At 46.8% G+C, this 21510-nt stretch overlaps 1 protein-coding gene across 3 annotated transcripts in view; it reads left to right on the top strand.

The window, feature by feature from the left end:
* The window catches only part of TNFRSF19 (TNF receptor superfamily member 19), a 90846-nt gene that overhangs the window by 44752 nt on the left and 24584 nt on the right, over nucleotides 1–21510 (top strand). For all 3 annotated transcript variants that reach the window (XM_027557575.1, XM_027557578.1, XM_027557576.1), the window contains exon 5: nucleotides 7229–7314. In XM_027557575.1, the coding sequence (XP_027413376.1) occupies nucleotides 7229–7314 (86 nt within the window). The remainder of the gene's footprint in view (nucleotides 1–7228; nucleotides 7315–21510) is intronic.

Raw genomic sequence — 21510 nt, 5'->3', positions numbered from 1 at the left:
ATTTGTTGGCATTGCCTTTCTTTGGGATTGGAATGAAAACTGACCTTTGCCAGTCCTGTGGCCACTGCTGAGCTTTCCAAATTTGCTGGCATATTGAGTGCAGCACTTTCACAGCATCATCTTTCAGGATTTGAAATAGCTCAACTAGAATTCCATCACCTCCACTAGCTTTGTTCGTAGTGATGCTTCCTAAGGCCCACTTGACTTCACACTTCAGGATGTCTGGCTCTAGGTGAGTGAGCACACCATGATTATCTGGATCGTGAAGATCTTTTTTGTACAGTTCTTCTGTGTATTCTTGCTTCTGTATCCACAAGGATGGCTATAGCCAAAAGACAGACAATAGCAGGTATTGGTGAGGACTGGAGAAATTGGGAATGTAAAATGGTGCAGCTGCTTTGGAAAACCGTGTGGAAGATCCTCAATGAGTTACCCATTGAGTTTCCTTGCAACCTAGCCGTTCTGCCCTTGGGTATATAACCAGGGGAATTGAGAACATGCCACACAAACACCTGAACACAGCTGTTCACAGCACTATACGTAATAGTAAAAAGTAGAAATGACCCAAATGTCCTTCACCTGATCCATGGATCAACTAAATGGAGTGTAATTAACGAATTAATGACAGAATGCTGTTCGGCAGTAAAAGGAATGAATTACTGATACAGGTGACAACGTGGGTGAACCCAGAAAACAGGATGCGAAGTGAAAGAAACCAATCACAGAAGACCCCGTTCTGTGTGATTGCATGTGTGTGAAATGTCCAGATGTGGCAGATCTAAAGAACAGAAAGTAAATTAGTGGCCATCGAGGGCTAGTGGCTGGGGAAGATTGAGAAGAATGGGGTGTGGTTGCCAAGGAAGCAGAGTTTCTTTTCTAGAGTGGTGAAGATGTTCTAAAATAGTCCACAGAATGTGTCCATGAATGCTCCGTGAATGTGTCGATACTAAAGATTGTTTACTTTAAAGGGATGGAATACATGGTATGTGAATTATATCTCAATAATCTACTCTGTTTTTTAATGAATTTTTATTTCTTGACTGTGCTGCACAGCATGTGAGAGCTGTTCCTGACCAGGGATCGAACCCATGCCCCTGCATTGGAGGTGCAGAGTCTTAACCACTGGATCACCAGGGATGTCCCTAGTCTGTTATTAAAAAAAAAGTACTGTAATCTCAGAAGGCACTGATACCTGTTGAGTATCATTATGCCGAGTTTTGACCTTGTGCAAATCTAATGCAGGGATAGAAACTGAACACCTGTCTTATCTCTGTTGCTGTCCTGACAAAACCGAGTCTGTGCGCTTCTGCCCTCTTTACTGGGGTCGGGCGTCAGGGCAGGGGGAAGAGGAGTCCCCGGGGGCTGCTGCCCAAGGTGGGCAGTACCTGGAGACCCAGGACTCGCTGTTTGTGGGACTGGGGGGACCCCAGGTGTGAGCTGCTGGACCGTGAGAGGATCCAGCCTCCCCCGAGCCTCCTCCCAGACGTGCTTCTTCATCTTCCACCAAATTTGCTGCCACCTGAAACCACAGCTTTAGTTTCCGCAATGTTTGCTCATCCTGTAAATAAATGCTTCCGTGCGGGAAGGTTAGAAATGAGTAGATATTTGAATAGTGTTTCATCGTTTATTTATACGATTAGTTTAAAATTACATCCTTTCTAAGCCAGCATGAAGGTATGGGGCAGGCAACAATTACAGAGTGACTTGTACACAGGTCTTCCTGGGTGTGTTCAAAGTGCTCACCCAGCTTGACTGTGTTTGTGTGAAAGAGGCAAATAGTTCACACGTGCTTTACAGACAGGAAAATTGAGGTGCAAAGGAAATAAACAGGGATGTCCCTGGTGGTCCAGCGGTGAAGACTCTGTGCTTCCAATGCAGGAGGCCTGGGTCTGATCCATAGTCAGGGAACTAGATCCCACATGCTACAACTAAGATACGGTGTACTCAAATAAGTAAATATTTTTTAAAAAGAAAGAAAATAAATGAATTGCGTATTACCTCCAGAAAAATGCCAAGATCAGGCATAAGGTGGGCATTTTTATTCCTGCTGCCATGCCCAGCTTCTGCAGCCATGGTCTTACTGGGATAAGGACCTGACTGTGGGCTTGGCCCCTCTAAACCCTGGCATGGAGAGTCTGTCCTCCGGGTACAATTTGACCAACCAGGAAAGTCAGTGCCCTTGTTCACAAGTATGGTCGTGGCTTCCAGCCAGTTACTTAATTTCTCTGACATCAATTCTTCTCACCTATAAAAATGTCATCCATCTAATAGAGACTTCCCTGGTGGTTCAGTGGTTAAGGCTTAGCCTTCTAGTGCAGGGGTCAATCCCTGGTCAGGGAACTAAAATCCCACAGGCCTTGTGGCCAAAAAACCAAAACATGAAACAGAAGCAATATTGAAATGAATTTGACAAAGACTAAAAATGGTCCACATCAAAAACAAAAACAAACCTCTTTAAGATAAATAAGTCAATTATGTAAAAATCAAGTCTATGGTTTTTCCAATGGTCATGTATGGATGTGAGAGTTGGACTGTGAAGAAAGCTGAACACAGAAGAATTGATGCTTTTGAACTGTGGTGTTGGAGAAGACTCTTGAGAGTCCCTTGGACTGCAAGGAGATCCCCATCCTAAAGGAGACCAGTCCTGGGTGTTCATTGGAAGGACTGGTGCTGAGGCTGAAACTCCAATGCTTTCGCCACCTCATGCGAAGAGTTGACTCATTGGAAAAGACCCTGATACTGGGAGGGACTGGGGGCAGGAGGAGAAGGATGAGAGGATGAGATGGCTGGATGGCATCACCGACTCAATGCACATGAGTTTGGGTGAACTCCGGGAGTTGGTGATGGACAGGGAGGCCTGGCATGCTGCAATTAATGGGGTTGCAAAGAGTTGGACGCGACTGAGCAACTGAACTGAACTGACGTATATATCATGTAGTAATGCTACCAACCTGTAGCATTGTCGGAAGGGTTAAGAATAGAGCTAATGTCCAGAGCCTGGCAGAGTGCGTAGGGCACAGTAAGCACTAAACACATCACAGACATTACTGTCAGTTAATGCTGTGCAGGGCCTGTGAAAGCTTTGCAAAAGGGGCCACATGGCCTCCAGCCCCGGCCCCACCCACCTTTCTCTGCTGAGGGGGCCTGGGGCCCTGCCCTGGAAGAGGAACCCACGTGGCCAGTTCTTTGCTGCTTTTAGTAACCGGGATGGCTGACATTTTCCAAGCACTCTGTACCAATTCGATGATTAATCACCAGACCACTCTGTGAAGAAGGGATTAGCATCACCCCTTCCTCGCAAAGGACGTTTTTGTTGTTCTCGTCAGTCTCAGTCGTGTCTGCCTCTTTGTGGCCCCATGGACTGCAGCACTCCTGGCTCCCCTGTCCTTCTCAAACTCATGTCCTTTGTGTTGGTGATGCCATCCAACCATCTCATCCTCTGTCATCCCCCTCTCCTCCTGCCCTCAATCTTTCCCAGCATCAGAGTCTTTTCTAGTGAGTCAGCTGTTTGTATCAGGTGGCCAACTTGTTGGAGCTTCAGCATCAGTCCTTCCAATGAATATTCAGGGTTGATTTCCTTTAGGATTGACTGGTTTGATCTCCTTGCAGTCCAAGGGACTCTTGAGAGTCTTCTCCAACCCCATTATACAAAAGCATCAATTCTACAGTGCTCAGCCTTCTTTATGTTCCAACTCTCTCATCTGTAGATGACTAATGGAAAAACAGTAGGTTGCTGCTAAGCTAAGTCACTTCAGTCATGTCCGACTCTGTGTGACCCCATAGACGGCAGCCCATGAGGCTCTTCCGTCCCTGGGATTCTCCAGGCAAGAACGCTGGAGTGGGTTGCCATTTCCTTCTCCAATGCATGAAAGTGAAAAGTGAAAGTGAAGTCGCTCAGTCGTGCCCGACTCTTAGAGACCCCATGGACTGCAGCGCACCAGGCTCCTCCGTCCATGGGATTTTACAGGCAAGAGTACTGGAGTGGGGTGCCATCGCCTTCTCCGAAACCATAGCTTAGGAATTATTTAACTCTGGATATCAACCCCTTATCAGATATATGGTTTGCAAATAAATTTTCCCATAGTATAGGTTGCCTTTTCATTCTTTTCATTGTCTCAATTTTTTTTTAACTTCCGAAGAAACTGTTACTAAAATTCAAAAGTCTTTTTTTCTTTTTTTGGTTGTGACATTTTTAACCACTTGGTTGAGGTACGATTGACTGAAGCTGTACATATCTATTATATACCGCTCCATGAGTGTGGTAATAAGTACATATCACATCAATAGTATCCTTTGATATACAAAAGTCCCAGATTTAATATACTCCCTGTCTAATTTTGCTTTTGTTGCCCATTTATTATATGCCTTTTGATGTCGTATCCAAGAAATTATTACCAGATGTTGTCATGAAACTTCTCCTGTATTTTCTTTTAGGAATTTACAATCTGGGGTCTTATGTTTAGGTCTTTAATTCATTTTGAATTAATTTTTTATTTGGTGTATAATCAGGATAAAACTTCAGTTTTTTGAATGTGGCAATGTAGTTTCCCAGCACCTTTTGTTGAAGAGACTGTCCCAGATCCATTCATTAGACCAAATGTTCAGACTCATCCAGTACTTGCTTAACCTTCCGTTTTCATTTGACTGTGAAGATCTGCGTCACTGATTGTAGTATGGTGACTTTCCACCACAATTTAATAAAAAAAATTTTCTTTTGGAATTTATAAAGTACAAATCAAAGAACAAAGTTGGAGGAGTCACACTTCCTGATATCAGAACACATTACAAACTCCAGTTTTCAGTACAGTGTGATGCTGGCATAAATGCAGACACGCAGAACAGAACAGAGAGCCCAGAAGGGAACACGCACATGCATGGTCAGACGATTTTCTGCAAGCTTCTACAAGGAAGTGTGACTCCTCCAACTTTGTTCTTTGACTTTTACCTTATAAATTCCAAAAGAAATATTTTTTTATCAAATTGTGGTGGCAAGTCACCATATTATGATCAGATCTTCACAATCAATTGAAAATGGAAGGTTGAGCAGGTACTGGATGAGTCTGAACATTTGGTCTAATTATCTAGTTTTAATGCAGATTTTGCTTCAACCACAAATCATGCAGATTTGCTAAATAATCCAGTTCCACAAAATAATTGCATCTACCTGTCTCTATAAACTTGATCTGTAGTTTATTCTCCATATCACTATTTTTGTCATGGAAAGGTCGGAAAATGCATGTGTATATACATACATCTATCATGAATACGTATGTATGTATATAAAACTCACTGGAATCCCCACCATTTAGAAATAATCACTATTAATATTTGGTGTATAATATACCAAGCTATTTACAATGCACCTTTACACACATAAATGTCTTTAGCTGCATTGATAAATAAATAATCTGAAAGAATCTATACCAAAGTGTATGTTTGTGCAAATTAGAATTATATTATTCACAATTCATTTTCAGTTAATGGTATTTCATGAACTGAAAAAAAAAAATAGGTACGTAGACCTGCATTGTGGTTTCTAAAGGCCCCCTTGTATTCCACAGTCTTGGGTCCACCACGGCTGAGGTCACATCTGCTGTTGGGTATGGGCCAGGCCTCTTGGGTTTTTTTCTTTTATAAGCAATGCTGTGGTTTCTCTATTTACATCCAATTTCCCCCAATTGATTATTTTTTGAGGATAAATTTCAAAACATGAAATTACTGGATAGGATGTAAACTGTTCTATTGAGTTCTGAAGGCCTGTTGCTAAATTGCCCTGTAAAGCAGCGGTTTGTATTCCCACTGCACACGTGTGCCCGTTTGCCTAGGTGCGTGCCAACAGGTGCCCAGTTTTCTAATTCAAAACAGTATATTTTCATTGCAGTTTGCACTTGCTTGTTAGTAATGAGGTTAAACATTTTAATGTGAAAATTATTTAAAGTGCTTAATTTCATCATCTTTTCCCTCTTAGCTCAGTTGGTAAAGAATCCCCTGCAATGCAGGAAACCCTGGTTCGATTCCTGGGTCAGGAAGATCTGCTGGAGAAGGGATAGGCTACCCACACCAATATTCTTGGGCTTCCCTTGTGGCTCAGCTGGTCAAGAATCTGCCTGCAATGCGGGAGACCTGGGTTCAATCCCTGGGTTGGGAAGACCCCCTGGAGAGGGGAAAGGCTCCCCACTCCAGTATTCTGGCCTGGAAAATTCCATGGACTGTATAGTCCTTGGGTTCGCAAAGAGTCGGACACAACTGAGCAACTTTTTAAATTATGAAATTTTAAAATTATGGTATGTTCTTTGGAACATTAATGTTCTTTGCATGTTTTTCAGTTGCCAGATTTACTTTTATAGAAATGTATTTATTTACTTATTTTAATTTATGTTTGGCTGCACTGGTCGTTGTTGCTGTGTGCGGGCTGTCTCTAATTTCAACAAGTGTTAATAGTTGTAGCCCCGGGGCTTTGTTGCTCCGAAGCACGTGGGATCTTGCCAGAGTAGGGATCAAACCCGTGTCTCCTGCATTGGCAGGCATATTCTTAACCACTGGACCATCAGAGATGTCCCATGTTTACTATCATCATAATGATTTTTAAGTTATAGACAATACTGTGAACTATTTTCCAGTTTTCTTCTGCCCACGAATTATGTTGACGATTTGTTTTTGCTCTTCAGATGTCTCTAGTATTTGTGCATGCATGTGTGTGTGAGTGTGTTTATGTGTGTGTGTGTTCAAAACTGTTAATCTCTTCTATTCCGGTTCCTGGATTTCTTCTCATTTCTGGAAAGGTGTCCCCGTATCAAGATTGTACAAGTATCTGCCTACATTTTCCTGGTGTTCCTATGGTTTGAATGGCATTTTGGTTTCTGAATTTCAAAGGTTAAAAACTAGCCCTGCATAAGGTATTTTGTCATTTAAACAACAATAGAAACATCCAGATTTCATATTCCCTCTTGGCGCCCCCCCACCTCGATGTACAAAAGTGGGGCTGAGTAGAATCTACAAAGTCACATTGAGTGAATTGTCATTTCTTAAGTGTCCACAGCATGCTCAGAGTGCTTTCTAAAGTTGTGCCGGTCTAAAATATACTGTAACGTTTAAGCCTTTGAGAACCTTTTTTGAACATAGAACTGGTAATGGAGACTGGCAGTAATTTATGACAGAAATCTGTTTGCTGCATCTGTGAGCTGAGATGAAAAAAGCAACACAAAGATTATTCTCCTTTCTCTTCTAGGTTTTACAGAAAGACAAAACTTGTTGGTTTTCAAGACATGGAGTGTGTGCCTTGTGGAGACCCTCCACCCCCCTACGAGCCGCACTGTGAGTCATGCCCTGCACACAGAGAGGGGCTCTGGGCCTTTGTAAAAGCTTTCTCCAGTTGGCAGATGGAACACAGTCTCTCTCTACTGCTGGCTTAGAGGGTACAGTCTTTTGTCAGGTGTCCAGCAGGACAGAAAGCCCTTTTGTGTGTGTCTCAGTCAGCAAACTGCATCCACTGATTGGAACCTCGAAGGGAAACACAGACATGTTGCTACTCCCGTTCCCTCCAGACTCTGATCTTTCAGTCCAGATGATGACTCGGGCAACTCCAGTTAACTAGGGGTCCAGATTCTGCCTGATGTGTCCTGTCTTTGTGCTGTGGCCCCCTGAGTCTGTGCATTTCCCTTCCTGGTCTCTAGACCATGGACAGAGGAGCCTGGTGGCTACAGTCCATGGGGTTGCAAAACAAGAGAAAACTCATTTGCATGTTGGTAGAGAGAATATTAACGAGTTAAACTTTCTGGCCATGTTGTTTCTTAGATATAAAGGTATTTGTTACAGGTTATCCACCTGCATTGATTTTGATTAGGAAAGAGAGGCTGCTGACTTGTCTTAATCCTAAATATAAATCTGGCCGGTGAAAACCCCTCCGGGAGATGGTGAAGGACAGGGAGGCCTGGCGTGCTGCAGGCCATGGGGTTGCAAAGAGTCAGACACGACTGAGTGACTGAATGACAATAGCAATGAAAACCCACTATCAAGGGGACAGGAGAGAAGTCAGGATGGGCGCCCCACCACCCCCCAGGTGTGCTCGGGGTGGGCTTGTCTGTGCTGAGGAGGGCTTTCCTGAGCTGGGGGGCAGCAAGGTCCAGGAAGGGGGTCGGAGGAGGAGACTGTGCTCAAATGGGTGTTGCTCTTTCCTTTCGGGGAGCATAATACAGACATTTATTTATTTAGGGATTACTTTGATGTAATTCTCCATGCCCAGGATCTGACCTCTTACTTCTTTTCATGGCAGAAGCCCCCTTAAATTAATTGAAATTTACTGCATTATTTGATAAAGTCGCATGGTATTTTTGTTTCCGAGAATACTATGGAATTTTGAAGTCCCTATTATTATGTCCTTTACCAAAGTGCATTCCTTTCTACGTTTGAAGTGACAGGAAGGCCAAGGGCTTGACTCTTTTATAGAAATGCCGCTGACCCCTCTCTTTGTAATAGGTAAATGTTCACCAAATAATTCATTGCATTTAACAGATGCAGTATTGAATGTCTGTTCTGTGTGAGTCACAGTTGGTTTTACTTAATTTTCTCAGGGTCTCATCATCAGCTCACAGTCATCAGTGTGAACACTGGTCCAGAGAGGTTAATGACTCTCCGCTGTTGGCTGATAATTGGCAACCTCGGGTCTAACTCCAGACACTATGTTCTCCCCCGCACGCCCTGCTGTCTCTGTGCAGTCCCCAGGCATCCAGTCGATCCCCTGTTGGCTAATGTCATCCATTCCATGTTGACTTTTTCTTGTATTATTTGCTTTACTGTTTGTCGTCTAAGGAAAACTCTAAAAGTCCAGCTTAGGAGAGGTGCTCCATAGCTCAGAAAAGGACATGTCCTCTTGCCAGTTAGAATGGCACAGCTACCAAGTAAAGTGGGTCAGACAGAGAAGGAGAAATACCATATGACGTCCCTTATATGCAAAATCTAAAGAGAAATGATACAAATGAACATATTACAAAATAGAAACAGACTCACAGACTTAGAGAATGAGTTTACAGTTGCCGGGCATGAACGAGAGTATGGGAAGAAGGGATCATTAGGGAGTTAGGGATGGACATATACACACACGGGCCTTGGTGGCCCTACTGTGTAGCACGCGGAACTCTGCCCGATGTTAATATGGCAGCCTGGATGGGAGTGGAGTTTGGGGGAGGATGGATACATGTGTATATGTGGCTGAGTCCCTTTGCTGTCCACACCTGAAATTATCACAACACTGTTAATTGGCTATACCCCAATATAAAGTTAAAAGTTAAAATGAGGCAGCAGCCTGGTCTTGCCTATGGCTCAGCTCAGCCATCATTCTGTCCAGGAGGCAAAGATTATCCCCTTCATCCAAAACTATCAGAAAAAGATTTAGTGAAGAAATTGATATTGCCCATAGAGTTAGAAAGGCCTAGGTTTTTTTTTTTTTCCTTTAATTTATTGGTCTTAGATTTAATGTGATCTAGTCATGTTTGAGGCACTGGAGTTGTTTGCCTTTGGGGAATCTGGCTAAGCTTGGACATCATAAATTAGCCTTTAAGCATAGATTTCACATTTAACTTTTAATGTTTTGTAAAGCACTAAGTAAGTGATCATTTGAAAAGAAAATTGGCTACATATATATATATATATATATATAAAATATTTCTCTAGTATGAGACTTTTTAGAAAGCAAAGAAAAAAATAAAATTTTTTTCCAAGCCAGAAATGCAGCGCACACAGCTAATAGCTTTTCAAATTGTGAAACAGCTGTCTGGTGGTCTTTAGTGAGCCTTAATCCTTATCTCTTTAAAGGAATGTTTGCTGCATTTGGCACAGTTCTTGGGAATAATTCCAGAACGCGGCTAATCTCTTCAGAAGAGTTCTCGAGGTCTTTGGGGAAAATTATGTAAGGCGCCTCATGTTTTCATTTCTCCTGCTTCAGGCTTTTGCACTCATCCACGAACAATTGCTTCTTTAGTGACTTTCCCAGAGGCGTTCCTGTGTTATAGACTCAAAGCGTGAAGTTGGTGGCCTCTGGGAAGCTCCCTGCAGAGACAGGCTCCATTTCAGGGGTGCATGTGGTGCTGGGGGACTGGACTCCCCAGACCAGGAGCAGCCCCTGCTCGAGACCCCAGGTAGCCCTGGGGTCTGGGGACCGCAGCCCCCGCAGCAGGAGGTTCCCTGTGGCTACTCTTTCAGCCTGCAGGCTCTGCTTAGGCCTCCTGGCCTCCCCACGCTCTCAGCGGGCTCCTGGGATGTGTGCTTGCCCCTTCAGGCTCCTGAAGGAGCAAATCCGGCAGGTGCAGGTGAACACCATCGTCCTGGGAGCTCCGCCTTTCCTGCCTGCCTGCTGAACAAATACTTGGGTGTCTACGAGGTGCGAACCCACCATGGGGCAGACATGGGCGCAGCCCTTCCTGGAGCTCACAGTGCAGGGGGCGAGCTGTCAGGCCACTCAGACGCCACACACCTGGATGCACCTGGTGACAGTCAGTCCCACCTGGGAGGACCCTCGGCTCTAAGGTGATGGTGCAGGAGCCGCAGGGAGGGTGGCCCCAGCTGTGACCCGGGAGTCAACCAGGGGAGGGCAAGCCCGAAGAGGGGGACGCCAGGAAGGAGAGTGTTCCGTGGCGTGGGGTGCTGACTGTGGTCCAGCCAGCCAACACCGGCAGTGCCTGTGGACTCGGTCCCTGAGAAGCCTTCGATGGCTGTTTCAATGAGTGACGGAAATGGGGCCCAGGCTACGGGGACATAGGAGGCTGTACAAGGGAAGGAGGGAGCTGACGGTAGGTCACTCGGTCCAGAGCCTGCCTCGACAGTGACTGTGGGGAGCGTAGTCAGGGGAGGGGTCTCCTCCTCACGGGAGAGGAACGCCTGTTTGCAGGTTAAAGGGAACGATCTAGTTGAGACAGGCTGACTGTTTTATCTGAGAGGACAAGAGAATGGTGTCACGTAAGGTCTGTTGAAGGATCCAGAGAAGGGTTGCCCTCTGGTGGAGGCGGTGCCTGCTCCATGCCCCTCCAGGGCAGGGGCAGGCGAAAACCCAGGCATGTGCATCCAGTGGCCGGCAAGGGGCTCTCCTGTGAGGCTCTGTGTGTGTGTGGAGCACAAAGCACCACTCTCCCGGGTGAGACTGGACCCAGGGCCTCAGAGACTGGGCCAGCACGGACGTCTGAGGTTCTGTCATCGAGAGTGGAGGGGATAGGGGAGAAAACAGTGGGCTCCCGGGAGCACCAAGGGTCCAGCTGGATCAGTGGTCATGGTGAGCCTTGTTTTCGTCTCCTGTGATGTCTATAGGGGCCTCTGTGCCACAAGACGTACCTAAACTGTGCCTGAAATGTGCAGCTTATGGTTGTTGTCGTTTAGCTGCTCAGTTATGTCCCACTCTTTGCCACCCTGTGGACTGCAGCACGCCAGACTTCCCTGTCCTTCATTATCTCTTGGAGTTTGCTCAAACTCATGTTCATTGAGTCAGTGATGCCATCCAACCATCTCATCCTCTGTCGTCCCCTTCTCCTCCTACCTTCAATCTTTCCCAGCATCAGGGTCTTTTCCAATGAGTTGGCTCTTTGCATCAGGTGGCCCAAGTATTGGAGCTTCAGCTTCAGCTTCAGCATCGTCCTTCCAGTGAATATTCAGGGTTGATTTCCTTTAGGATTAAAGTCCTTTAAAAGGATGACTGTCTGTGTTAATAACATGAGAATAATTTTAAAGGAATATAAATACATTTTATTTAAAAAAATTTTTTTATTGGAGGCTAATTGCTTTACAGTGTTGAGATTGTCTCTGCCATACATAAACTCAGATCATTCATAGTTATATATATGTATATATATATATATCCCCCACCTTGAGGCTCCCTCCCCTCACCCCGTGCCACCACTCTGGGTCATCACAGAGTGCCAGGCTGGGCTCCCTGTGTTACACAGGAGCTTCCAGCTAGGTATTTCTTTTTCACATGGTAGTGTATTTATGTTGGGCTTCCCAGGTGGCACTACTGGTAAACAGCCCACCTGCCAATGCAGGAGATGAAGAGATGAAGGTTTGACCCAGGGTCAGGAAGATCCCTTGGAGGAAGGCATGGCACCCCACTCCAGTATTCTTGCCTGGAGAATCCCATGGACAGAGGAGTCATGGGGTTTAGCAGAGGCTGTGGCTCAGAGACCAGCAGTGAGTGTGGGAACCTGGACGGGGCATAAGGAGAGATGGAGGGAACTTCAGCTGTCTGTTCTCCGCAGCTCAGATTTGTGACCAAGAGTGTCTCGGTGGCAGTGTCTCTCTGAAGCATGTACCTGCATTCCTTATAAACTGATTTAGAAAACTAGAAGGAAGTTTCTATCCAAACCCCTGCCTTCCGACTGTGTATATTGGCCCAGTCTTAAGTCCTCAGACCCTGGCATCCAAAAGCAGCCAAGGGTGGGGCACAGCCTGGAACCAGCGAGAAGTCTGGGCACCCTTTCCTCTGCCCCATGGCCCAAAGCACCGTGCCCGCAGCCCAGCCAATATGAGCTTTAAGCTCCCTGCCCCTGAAGAATGGTGGGTGTGTGAACCTTCATTCACGCCCAGGCTCTGCCTTGGACCACAGATGTCGCCTCGGGCAAGTCAGCTCACCACTTTGAGCCTCCCCTTGCCCCTCCGGAAATAGGGATAACCGTGCCATGTTGGCAGAGGGGAGATAGATGCAAACGGGATCGCGTCCAGGAGCACCAGCCTTCTTCCCAGCGATGACTGCACCTGGCCTGCCATGCCGCGGCCCCGCCCGTCCAGGTGTGCCCTGTGTGGGAGGTGGCAGCTGGGAGCTGCCCTATGCGGGGAGGGTCCCAGATGCAGCTGGCTTCGGTCCTCCCCTAGCCCTGGGGGGTTGGGGGGCAGGGGGTTGAGGGTTACCTGGATGGGGCTGCAGAAGACTTCTGTGCTTGGTGACCCGGATGGCCAGAACACCAAACCGCCCGCTTTCCTCTGCCCCTTGGCCCAAAGCCCTACACCCACTGCCCAACCAGCTCGAGCTTTAAGTTCCCCTCCCACCGGGAGAATGATGGGTGTGTGAACATCACGCATTAGTCCGCCCAGAGCATTCTAATTTGTGAGGATGGAGCTGCAGCTAAATAAAGGCACCCTTTCCACAGAAACCCCTGCTCCACCCTTTGATAAGGGGCAGCTGTTTACAGCATTAGGAGAAGCACAGAAAAACACAAGAAATTTTAGAACTACTTCCTGCCCTGGGCCTGATAAGAAATGCAGGATTGGAGTGATTTCCTTTAAGCAGTGTTTACTTAATTTGGAACAAACACTGTGGTTGGAACAAATGGTTTTGAAAACATTCAAAGCGGTTTTTATTTAAGGGTGTTTAACCGAGATGTTTGCTTTGTCCTTGGGGGCTTAGTAAAACATGCCACGTGATTCCTAGGAGATAAGCCATCAGATAAGTCACCCTGTGGGGGAGATGGGAGGTCTCGAGCTGTGCTGACCCGTGGTGCTGTAGGATTTAACATGACTTCGTCCTCTCAGAAAGCCCGCCGCTCTCCGCACTAGTAAGGCATTTCATTGTTAAAGACTGACTGTTTTCCAAAGGAAACTCAAACCGTCTTCTAAATAGAGAGTAACGTAATTTCAAAATAAACTTTAAAAAGAACTCGTTGCTCATGGGGCTTCTCTGGTGGCTCAGTGGTGAAGAAACGGCCTGCCAACACAGGAGACATGGGTTCGATCCCTGGGTCAGGAAGATCCCCTGGAGGAGGAAGTGGCAACCCACCCCAGTATTTTTGTCTGGGAAATCCCACAGACAGAGGAGCCTGGCAGGCTATGGCCCACAGGGTCCCAGAGAGTCAGACATGACTTAGCAACTAAACAACAACTCATTTGCTCATTTAGTGGATAATTTTTTTAGGTTTAGTAGGAAAAAAAGAAGGGGAGATCATCGTAAACAGAACATTTCCAGCATTGACACATATAGAACAAAATTACGGTATTCTGATGGTCTTTTCAGTCTTTGTTCTATCTATACTACTGATTTTTTTTTTTAAATAGGTATAATTATGCTGTACACAGTTTTGTAACCTTTTCCCACTTGAGATGTATATTCATATACTAATCATTACTTCAGTGATATTTTTGAGTAAGTGCTGTGGACTTCAGACTTGAGGTGGACTTCAGGGCTATCTGCCACACACTGCTCTGTCCACATGAGCGGGAGCCCTTCCCCAAGTGTGCAAGTGGATTGATGCCCACAGGTGCTTATGTGTGCAAAGGCATATCTTTCATATCTTTCTCTCTTTCTTTCTTTCTCATATCTTTCTTTCTTCCTCATATCTTTCTCTCTTGACCTGTGGTGCTAAATTGTTTTAAATAAGGGTGCCTGGTAAACACCTCTTAAAGAAAACCAATTTAAAAGGAGGGCTTCCATGGTAGCTCAGATGATAAAGAATCTGCCTGCAATGCAGGTAGACCCAGGTTCGATCCTTAGGTGGGGAAGAACCCCTGGAGAAGGAAATGGCAGCCCACTCTAGTATTCTTGCCTAGAGAATCCCATGGACAGAGGAGTCTGGCAGGCTGCAGTCCACAGGGTCACAAAGAGTCAGACACGACTGAGCGACTAACACTTCCTTTCAACTTAAGAGGAAACAAATGGGGAGTGTTCTGAAATCGATGCCCGTGTGGGTTTTCAGGTTGCCTGTGGTGGAGAGCAGGTGACTTTAGCTGCTACCTGTGTCCAGCTGAATCCCTGAGGATCAGAAGTCAGTTCCTGCTACCTCCTCGCACCCAGGACTCTTCATCCGGACACTCAGCACTCACTGAATCTGATCAGAGTGATGTAGAATGAGGTGCAGAGAGAGGTATATAATCCAAAAGATTTATAGCAAAGCCATGTGCTTCAGAAGCATCACATGGTGTTGTTGCATCTGTGTTTCCCGTTCCTGCAGGAGAGAGTTCTTCTCCTGAGTTTGTTCATACTTAGTGGCCTTTGCGGAGAACTTGCTGGATCCTCTGCCGAACAGGCCCACAAAGCCACCCTGTGCTGATTACGGGTTCAGTTTACACGGGATGTTCTCGGAGTCTGTGGTCCTCAGGCCAGGAGTCCAAGTGTCGGGCGGGAGACTGGCGCCCTGGCTCCTGTGGGTGTGACCGGTTTGGGGACTCTTTTCAGGGCAGACAGGCGCTCCCGGGGCCTCCTGAACAGTAGGGAAGGGCAGCTTCTTCAAGATGCGGCTCTGTCCTGTTCACAGAACAGGGCGAGAAGCAGGAGGACAGGGCGATCAGAGAAAACAGCCCTGGCTCCCGGAGCCTGAGCCGACTGCAGAGCGGCCCCCAGGCATCCAGAGCATGCTCCCTGCACTGCCCACTCGTTAGTCACTGGTTCCGGGAAGTGCTCTCTTCTCTTTGTTCATCTTTCCACAGTTTCCTGCTTTCCTCCCTTTCTCTTTCTCAGTTCCTTGTGATTTCCTTACTTTATTGACAAACAAGCTAACAGAGTGGACATGGAAAGTGGCTTATGTGGGAACCAAGAGATGAAAATCCACAAGGACGCCCTGCACGGTACCCGCACCAGGGCTTGGCCCCACGATACCCTGAGGGGTCCATGGAGGCTTTTCTGTGGACAATGCTCTGCCAGCTCCACCCGCCAGGCAGAGGGCAGGAAACGGGGGCAGCTACAGCAGGCAGAGATGCTCGGACGCAGGAGGAGAGCAGGGTGGCTTGTGTATCCGGCCTGGGGGTGGGGACCCTAGACAGAGCACCCAGCATGCTCCAACTTCGTACAAACGGATCCCTGGGTTATCTGATACCACCTGCTACAGTCATTGCAGTTTTCATTATTACTCTGGACCCAGGAGGGGTGGGTGGGGAAGGGGAGACCCAGTCACATTGGTTGGAATCTTTTCCTGAAAACAGAAAGCTGCACTCCTTTCTTTGAAATGATTTCTATCACACATAGTTAATCTGGGTTTTTTTAAATGCAGATTTGCTTCTCGGGTAAGCAACTGTTTTCTAAAGATACGTTGAAAATCTGTCATAGCAAATGGCTTGTTTTCCAAGAATGCTGAGAAAACAACGGGGCAGCTTTAATGTCTTGGCCTCTTTAGAGAAAGAAGTGCTTGGTGAATGCAGCTGCTTTGAGTGATTATTTAGCTATTTCAAATATTTGCCTTTCCTTAGCCCTAGTTTCATTAAAGTTAACAAAAATCAAGACATTTTAAGAGAAAAATGTTTCTTAGACTCACGTGCTCTACATGCATGCTTTTCTCCCAATATAAAATGGCCAAGTGTTTGTCAGCCATGGTTCCACATAAGGAGAAGAAAAGCAAAGAACAGTCTGAGTGCTGTCCCCGGGTCCCTGGACCATGTCCCCCGACCCTGGAGATGCTTCAAGAGCTTGTCTGCTGGCTGCAGTCTGGAGGCAGGGGAGTCCTGAACTTGAGGTGCTGAAGGCTTTGATCCGGGCCCTCGAGAACAGGAGCAGCTGATCATTACTCAGTCGGCTGTAAATCCAACTCCTTGGCCTTTCTCTGCAGTCTCTTTTAGACATTAAAGTCAATGAGCTGGTTTAAATATTTACTCACCGAGAAACAGGTTGTGGTTTGTTAAAGGCCATCACTAAATTAAATGAGTGTTAGATTAAGTACAGTTTATTTTAAAAATATAAAATCCGGCAGGCCTGTTTCATTAAGTCATGGACTTTTGCAAAGGGAGCAGTGATTTGTGTGTGTACCCATTAAATGCTTAAAATAAAAAAGCGTGGCATAAAGCGACCTCACGGAGCATGCCAGACCCAATGTGGAGACTGTCAGAGATTCAGCTTAGCAACGACTCCATCCCTCAGAGCTGAGCGTCTGTCCTCAGGAGGAGGTGTGTGAGCTCTGTTCTCTGAGGGCCACATCCCAAGGGCGACTGGAATAAGCGTAGATGCACCCACAGAGGGTGTCCTTTTGTCTCTAAACCTACGTGTGTATCCAGCCCCTTCGCACACCAGCTCTTGACCAGGAACATCATTGGAGGAGCATCACTTTGAGGAGGGAAAGAAGAGGAGAGCCCCAGGAGAGTTTAAAGCAGCAAGTGGGTCTTGAGTCCTAGAGGGAACCACTCTCCCTGTGCTTCTCTCAGCCTGTACCACCCCCACGTCACTGCAAAGAAGCAGCCACAGCAGAGAGGCCCCAGTCGGCCCCACTTCTCCAGGCCAGCTCCAGGACCAGGAGTGAGGGTGTTTTAATTTTAAACTTAAGAAAGAAATAAAAAAAAAATTTTATATTTTTAAAATAAACTGTACTTAATCTAACACTCATTTAATTTAGTGATGGCCTTTAACAAACCACAACCTGTTTCTCGGTGAGTAAATATTTAAACCAGCTCATTGACTTTAATGTCTACTTGAAGTGGAGTCATCCTACTTGAAAAAGAGTTAGACCATACACAAAGCTGAGCACTGAAGAATCAATGCTTTTGAATTATGGCATTGGAGAAGACTCTCGAGAGTCCCCCAGATTCTGATCTGAAGAATAAGATGCAGCAAGTTTCTCTAGTTAGCACTGAAAGGACATAACTGTCTTACCCTATCATCTCCAAATTATTGCCAGCCAGTCTCTACGGGAGCTTGCTTTTGAGTCCTAGTCCCAATCCTTAACTGCCAGACAAGTTATTTATGTGGTCTGTGTCCCTGTCTTTCATGAACCAGTTGAAGATTCTCACAGTTTTTAAAATTAATTTTACCTGTTTCTCTCATTTACTTTATCCAGTTTTGGTTGTGCTGCATCTTCACTGCTGCATGGGCTTTCTGTAGTTGCAGCAAACAGGGGCTACTCTCTAGTTGAGGTACGTGGGCTTCTCATTGTGGTGGCTTCTCTCATCGTGGAGCACAGACTATAGGGAGAGAGGGCTTCAGTAGTTGTGACACGTGGGCTTAGCTGCACCGTGGCATGTGGCGTCTTTCTGGACCAGGAATTGAACCTATGTCCCTTGCATTGGCAGGCAGAGTTTTAACCGCTGGACCATCAGGGAAGAAGCCCTGAGCACCTGTATGCTCAGTCCTGTCCAACTCATCACGATCCCAAGGACTGTAGCCCACCAGGCTCCTCTGTCCATGGGATTCTCCAGACAAGAATACTGGAGTAGGTTGCCATGACCTCCTCCAGGGGATCTTCCTAACCCAGGGATCAAACTCCAGATTCTCACAATTGTAAAACAGGAAATAAAGCCTTGGTTGAAGTCCTAAATCTGCAGCACATTCCAAACCTCAAGACATATGGGCTCTTTCTGACCTAACCCAGACTTGGGTTCTTCACCAGAAGTTCTGTCAGCTGTAAGATTATGAATAAATTAAGAGCAAGGTTGATTCTGCTGGAACAGGGATGGCAAGAAACACAGTCTACATCCAGGTTTTCTCCTCAGTTTAGGCCCCGCCATGCTAAACTGGGCAGAGACATACACATTTTTCTTTTCTTAGTAAGAAGTTAATGGGTCGAAGTAACTTGAGTTTTATCGTCTTAGAATCATTTCACAGTACTATTACTACCAAGTCGCTTCAGTTGGGTCCGACTCTGTGCGACCCCATAGACGGCAGCCCAGCAGGCTCCGCCGTCCCTGGGGTTCTCCAGGCAAGAATACTGGAGTGGGTTGCCATTTCCTTCTCCATTCACAGTACTGCAGTGAGGTAAATAAGAATTATCTGCTCTACTAATAACAGAGAAGCTGATGATTCCAGGAGCCAGAGTTCTTAGGTGCAAGCGTGCCAAGCTGGACGCTGCTTTTCCCGTGGATGAGGTCGAATGAACAAGGTTCCTTCTAAGGGAATGCGGAGTCCTGGGCCCCCAGTGCAGCCTGGCACTGCAGGGGTTAAGCGGAGTCCTGTTCGGGAACAAGGAGGGCAGGGGCCCAAGTCTCATGTCTTTGTTCCAGCTCCCAGATGGCAACCCCATCCGTTAGTCCCAGTTGAGGCAAAACTATTTTTGAGCCTGTGTATCCTTCAGCACAGATGGTCGAGGCCGTAATAATGTGTTTCTTTTATGGTGTCTTTTCTGTTTCTTCATGTGGAAGTTTCAAAGCTTCATTGTTCCATCAGTCAAATAAACACAGTGAGACCTTCTGGGACTAGGGGATAATAAAAAGAAGAAAAACATCCTTGAAAGCAGGAAAAAAAAAAAAGCTTTTTATCGTATCTACAGAGAAATGCTGTAGACAAGCTGCTGCCATTTTATGGCTTATGATTTTTTCAGTATTAATTATGACATTTATCATAATTAAAATACCAGACCGTTATTTATAATGCACCCACTGCCAAGTGTAAAGTGACAAGCTTGCTCTGGGTGTCATGTCACAGACTTTCTCTGAACGGCGCAAGCGGTGGAAGTCGTCAGTCGACCCTGTGGTTGAACGGTGGGCAGTGCTGGCCTGCGGTTCGCCTCCCTGCCCCTCCAGCCGCTCTCCTTTGGCAGTCACCTGCTCTGCCCTTTCTTCTTTTTGTTCCCCATAAAGACATATGTGATCATATCTGGCTCAGTCCTGGCGGGAATAGTTCTGCAGGCCAAGTAGTCTGGAAGCAAGATGAAGAAGAGCAGAAACCAAATTTAGTTAAGTCATTAACTGAGTCTCAGCATCTGGGACCTGCAGCCCGGCTGGGAACAGGTCCCCTGCCAGAACTTTCCTGCACAGGGTTATTTCTGCTCACTGGGTTTGGCCTTCAGGATGCTTCCCCTGACCTCAGCCTTCCAGGTCCCTTCTACCCCCAAGCCTCCCGGGATGCCTTTCCATCTGCTGGGAGCCTCATCCATCATCTCAGCCCCTCTCTTAACACCCCTGCTGATCCCTTTGCCTGCCCGACCTTCTGTCACAGTTGCTCCAGGCCCATCGCTGGGCCCCCGAGGACCCTTGAATCCTGTTTTTGTTTGGTTTTATTGTTGCATTTTTGTTGGCACACCTGAGGACACACATATCTTACAGCATAGAAGACTATTTGTCTTGTCCATCTATAATTTTCTTTTGTCCCGCTGAGAAAAAAATACAGCTGTTCAGTTCAGTGCCTTATGAATATGGTTAATTTTCATTTTCTGGATAGAAGCATTGACGTTTTGTACTAAGAAATGAGATACAAACCAAACCTGGGCTTCCCAGGTGGCACTCATGGTAAAGAACTGGCCTGCCAACGCAGGAGACAATGAGACGCAGGTTCGATCCCCAAGCTGGGAAGATCCCCTGGAGGAGGGCATGGCAACCCACTCCAGTATTCTTGCCTGGAGAATCCCATGGACAGAGGAGCCTGGCGGGCTACTGTCCAAAGGGTTGCAAAGAGTCGGACACGACTGGAGTGACTTAACATTCGTGCACGCACAAACCAAATTTAAAGAAACAAAAAGCAGGAAAGCTTTCCCACTCCCGTTGGTAGCAGTCGTGGACAGCGGCATGAGCATCCGCGGCCGCCACATGCAGGGACGCAGGCCTGGCAGAAACGCAGCTTGCTTCCCAGCTGCCCCTTGCTCCTCCGGCCAGCACCATGCCGGGGCTCAGTGAGCCCACCAGGGTGGGCTGTGCGCCCCTGGCCCCTCAGGGCTCTTGGCCAGCAACAGTGAAAGCTGGTGGCTTTCAGTCCACAGCAGCCACTGCTACAGACAGAGCAGCCCCTGAGGGACCAATTCTGGCAGCAGAGCGGGGTCTGTGGGGAGAGGTGAGTGGGAACCAAGTGGAGGCTGGTGGAGAAAAGGATAGAGACCTGGGGATCTGGAAAGAGGACTCTCAATGCAGTGCGCACCCTGCTAGATGAGAAGGAACATCCTAAAATCGTGATTTTCTGGCCATTGAAAGACAAAGTGCTCATTATTGTGGGCAGAGTGAATGATGTTACTGTGGCTTTACACCTTGGAACAAAACAGATCACCGCTGGCGGATACTGTGCTAGTTGTTAGGTGGCTGAGAGCCCGTCAACTCACTAGACATCTCGGAAGTGTTCTCATGGGCGAGCATGCAGCTGGTGGCAGATGGAGCGGTGGGACGCTTGGGTGGTGCCCCACTCTCAGGAGGAAGGTAAGATCGGCTGCCCAGGATTCTGTTCAAACACTACAGGGGCCCGTTTACGTAGTTGGACGAGGTTTACAGTGGAAACGCAGCCTCAGTTGGACGGGCAACCAAGCCCTTGTCTGCATACACCAAGGAGAGACTTGGTGAATTTTGCTCGATTTTTTAAAATAAGTTTTTGCAACCATGCAGGTTAGTGATTGAAGTTGTTGGGTAGCTGTGTTGGTGAGAATGTGAGCCTGCCGCATTCCTCTGTAAGTTCACACCATCAACTTATTGTAAACATACGCATCACCCACTTCCTGACCCTGAAGTGTCCCCAGGTGGGAGTGAAAGTGACACTCAGGTAAAAGGTCACACGTTAAGATGAAACATCCCCGACACTGGGGGGACTTTCCCATCAGTCAGTGTGTCTTTCTGGTTGTAAATGCTGTGCTGGCCAGGTGTTGGTCCGGCCTGCTTCCTCTTTTCTATCTCCCCTTCACCCCTCTTCTTCCCAGATAGGAGGGTCTCTCTTCC

The sequence above is a fragment of the Bos indicus x Bos taurus genome, chromosome 12 (assembly GCF_003369695.1).
Source record: "Bos indicus x Bos taurus breed Angus x Brahman F1 hybrid chromosome 12, Bos_hybrid_MaternalHap_v2.0, whole genome shotgun sequence".
Lineage (NCBI taxonomy): Eukaryota > Metazoa > Chordata > Mammalia > Artiodactyla > Bovidae > Bos > Bos indicus x Bos taurus.
The sequence above is the reverse complement of the archived record's forward strand: the minus strand, read 5'-3'. Positions and strand labels throughout refer to the sequence as shown.